At 48.8% G+C, this 4,256-nt stretch overlaps 1 protein-coding gene across 1 annotated transcript in view; it reads right to left on the reverse strand.

Annotated features, from left to right (window-relative positions):
- LOC107299618 overlaps positions 1–4,256 on the reverse strand; it is a 23,716-nt gene that overhangs the window by 15,905 nt on the left and 3,555 nt on the right. Inside the window, exon 2 of the mRNA XM_015828981.1 lies at positions 2,868–2,963. Coding sequence (XP_015684467.1) covers positions 2,868–2,963 — 96 coding nt within the window. The remainder of the gene's footprint in view (positions 1–2,867; positions 2,964–4,256) is intronic.

Raw genomic sequence — 4,256 nt, forward strand, 5'->3', positions numbered from 1 at the left:
GCGTGGCTGGCTCAGGAATTCTGGGAGTTGAAGTCCACGAGTTATAAAAGAGCCAAGGTTGCCTACCCCTACCATAAACAAATGGTTTAATTAATTAATTATTGGTTAATAATCAGGGACTCCGGCTTTGAAATTTGGGAGTTGCAGCCTGTTCCCAGGGCTCCCTCATGGGGGGGGGGGGGCGATGGATGCCAAGATGCAAAGAAGTAGAATGTGTTGTTTCCCTGTGTCATCTATGTGTGTGTGTGTGGATCTATGCACAATTTTTTTTTAATCATGTTTAGGAAGTATATATCGGAGGTGGTGACCCTTTGAGAGCTGAACGCAACGAAATTTCATTTTAATATATCTTGGTTAGTGGAGGTCTAAACTGACAATAAAGTTTAAAAAAAACCTAGTAAGGCCACACCTGGAATACTGCAGCCAATTTTGGTCACCATATCACAAAAAAGAAGTTGAGAGTTTGGGGGAAAAAAAATCAGAAAAGAGCAACTAAGATGATCCAAGGCCTGGAGACTAAAACATACGAAGAACGGCTGCGGGACTTGGGTTTGGCCAGTCTAAAGAAAAGAAGAAATAGGGGGGGGGGGGACATGATAGCAGCGTTCCGGTATTTGAAGGGCTGCCATAACGAAGAGGAGGGGGTCACATTATTCTCCAAAGCACCAGAGGGAAGGACAAGAAACAACGGTTGGAAACTGACCAAAGAGAGAAGCAACCTGGAATTAAGGAGAAACTTCCTGACAGTGAGGACAATCAACCAGTGGAACAGCTTGCCACCAGAGGTTGTGGGTGCTCCATCACTGGAGATTTTTAAGAAGAGACTGGACAGTCACTTGTCTGAGATGGTATAGCTTCTCCTGCTTGAGCAGGGGGCTGGACTAGAAGACCTCCAAGGTCCCTTCCATCTCTGTTATTCTATTCTATTCTATTCTATTCTATAGTCTATTCTGTTCTGTTCTGTTCCGTTCCATTCTATTCCATATTTTCTGTTCTATTCTATTCTATTCTATTCTATTCTATTCTATTCTATTCTATTCTATTCTATTCTATTCTATTCTATTCAGCTCTGCTGGCTCTCCCTCCAACTTCTCCCCCTAAGCTGTGGGGCACAAGGGCAGCCAAGGGGATCTGCTCCTGCCCGGACCCTCTACCCACCCAGCCCAATGGAGGAAGCTCCACCAGGACTTCACGTCTGGTGAGGAGGAAAAAAAAAACTTGGAGGTTTCCTGGGGTCTCCTATGTCCCCCCCCCTCAAAAGGCCCTGAAGACCTGATTTTGCCAGCGGGCCTGGCGAACCCTGAATGGGATGGAGTCCCTGAAGTGGCTGATCTGAGTGTGTGTTGTCGGCGGTGTGTGTGTGTGTGTTATTAATGTATTATTTTATTTATTATTATTTTTTATTATTATTTTACTTCTAGCCCAGTGGTTCTCAACCTGTGGGTCGGGACCCCATTTGGGGTAGATCGACCATTTCATGGGGGTCGCCAAGCAAGGCTGTCTGCCATTTTTTTTGTCCACCATTTTTTTTGTCCGCCATTTTTTTTGTCCGCCATTTTTTCCCCCCTTTTCCAGCGGGTGCCTTACCTCCCTTGGGCTGGGCCAGCTGGTGGTCGGCCTGCTCCGTCTCTGCCACTTGCCAGCTACGCCTCGGCCGGCGCAGGGGGCGGAACCACGCATGCGCAGCGCTCCCGGGCAGGGAAAGTCCTCGACTTACGACCGGTTGGGTAGTCCTCGACTTACGACCGGTTTAGTCCTCGACTTACGACCGGTTTAGTCCTCGACTTACGACCGGTTTAGTCCTCGACTTACGACCGGTTGGGGTCACGGCATTAAAAAGGTTGAGAACCACTGTGGTTTTTATTTTCAGTATGCTGCCTACAGTTGCCATGAACAAGCAGGCGGCTATATAAACTTTCATCAACAAACAAATAAATAGTAAGTAAATAAATAAATAGTAAGAAAGTAAAGTAAATAAACAGAACCAAGGATTCTCAAGCCATTCAGGGTCACCTTGAACCTGATTATCAAATAAAGTTGATAATTGATTATTGATTATCAAATAAAGTTGATAATTTTTTCCCCTTTGCCTCCTGCATGGGTGCAGCAAAAGAGACGGGGGGTGGGTGGGCTGTGGGGGAATTAAGGCAGAGGGAGAGGGGACTGGGGCGGTGTCAAAGGTCATCCCCCCCCCTCAAAACCTTGCACACATCCTGTCAGGTTGTAGCTGACTAAGGGGTCAAATGATGGATGAATAAACAAGCCCCCCCCCTCCCCAGCTTTTCCCCCTTCCTCTGGAGAGCTCCTTTTCCCAGCTGGGTGAAAGGAAATAAATGCCGGCCAACTTGTGTATTGGGGGGGGGGCTTCGGCCAGAGCCACCTCCAGGGATGTTGATTGACTCCAGGATTGGCAAACTTTTCGAGGGGGGGGGAACCGGCACGCCTTCTGCCCCCCTCCCCATTTATCTCCGGCTTCCCTGAATTCTTAGGGTGGACCATCCATGCATTTGGAGGAGGGAGGGGTCCCGTCTTTCCCCACCCGCCCCTGGCAGGAGGGAGGCGGGGAAGGGGGGCCTCGCGAAGGGAAAAAAAAACCCGGAGCAAAATTGAGGATTATAATAATAATAATAAAGTTGGAAGGGACCTTGGAGGTCATCTAGTCCAACCCCCTGCTCAGGCAGAAGACCCTATCCAGGGGTAGGCAACCTTGGCTCTTTTATGACTCATGGACTTCGACTCCCAGAATTCCTGAGCCAGCATAGCTGGCTCAGGAATTCTGGGAGTCGAAGTCCACGAGTCATAAAAGAGCCAAGGTTGCCTACCCCTGCTCTATTCCATTGATTGGTATCTACTTCGCCCCGACTCACCGTGTCCGAGGAAGACCATGCGCCGTTGTCTCTTGCAGCAGCCTCGCTCGACCGGCAGGTTCCGGCTGCCGTGGGGCCGGCCGGACAGCCCAGCACCTGGGGGCAGAAAGGGCAAATGCACGGGCTGCAGGCAGGACCAGCCCAGAAGCGGAAGGGAGAATTTCTTGGACCAGAATAACAAGAGTTGGAAGGGACCCTTGGAGGTCATCTAGTCCAACCCCCTGCTCAGGCAGGAGATCCTTACAGAATCATAGAATAACAGAGCTGGAAGGTACCCTTGGAGGTCATCTAGTCCAACCCCCTGCTCAGGCAGGAGATCCTTACAGAAATATAGAATAACAGACTTGGAAGGGACCCTCGGAGATCTTCTAGTCCAACCCCCTGCTCAGGCAGGAGATCCTTACGGAATCATAGAATAACAGACTTGGAAGGGACCCTCGGAGATCTTCTAGTCCAACCTCCTGCTCAGGCAGGAGATCCTTACAGAAATATAAGCTAATAGAGCTGGAAGGGACTTTGGTGGTCATCTAGTCTAACCCCCTGCTCAGGCAAGAGATCCTTACAGAATCATAGAATAACAGAGCTGGAAAGTACCCTTGGAGGTCATCTAGTCCAACCCCCTGCTCAGGCAGGAGATCCTTACAGAAATATAGAATAACAGACTTGGAAGGGACCCTCGGAGATCTTCTAGTCCAACCCCCTGCTCAGGCAGGAGATCCTTACGGAATCATAGAATAACAGACTTGGAAGGGACCCTTGGAGGTCATCTAGTCCAACCCCCTGCTCAGGCAGGAGATCCTTACAGAATCATAGAATAACAGACTTGGAAGGTACCCTTGGAGGTTATCTAGTCCAACCCCCTGGTCAGGCAAGAAACCCTATATCATTTTGGACAAATGCCTGTCTAGTCTCTTCTTTAAAACCTCCAGTGATGGGGCACCCAAAACTTCTAGAATTTAGGGGGGATCTTGGACAGGCTGCCCCCTCCCCCCTCCCCCCAAAACACCTTTTCCTCCAGCAAAAAAAATCGATTTTTCCTTCAGAGGATTTTTCACATCGTCCTGCTGGACTTTTGACCCTGGCAGAACTGAGAAGGCTGCGTCCCTGGCACCAAGGGTGCTCCAACCAATTCTTGACCGGGCTGTTGAAATGCAGACCCCAGTTCTTGCTTTCCACTTATTTATTTATAAAATGTATTGGTCACCCGCCTTGCCACAAGTAACTTTGGGCGGCTTACAATCCCTTCGCCATTTTATCTGGATCAGACAAAAAAGCAGGATTCTGTTTTTCTAAGAGGCTACGTAACAACATTTAAAGACACCAACTTCCTTTGTGTCACTCAGGATGTCCTGAAGTGCCCTTTATGTAACTGGATCTCTTTTTTTTTTT

The sequence above is a fragment of the Protobothrops mucrosquamatus genome, unplaced genomic scaffold (assembly GCF_001527695.2).
Source record: "Protobothrops mucrosquamatus isolate PMUCROS unplaced genomic scaffold, P.Mucros_1.0 scaffold5196, whole genome shotgun sequence".
NCBI classification, from domain to species: domain Eukaryota; kingdom Metazoa; phylum Chordata; class Lepidosauria; order Squamata; family Viperidae; genus Protobothrops; species Protobothrops mucrosquamatus.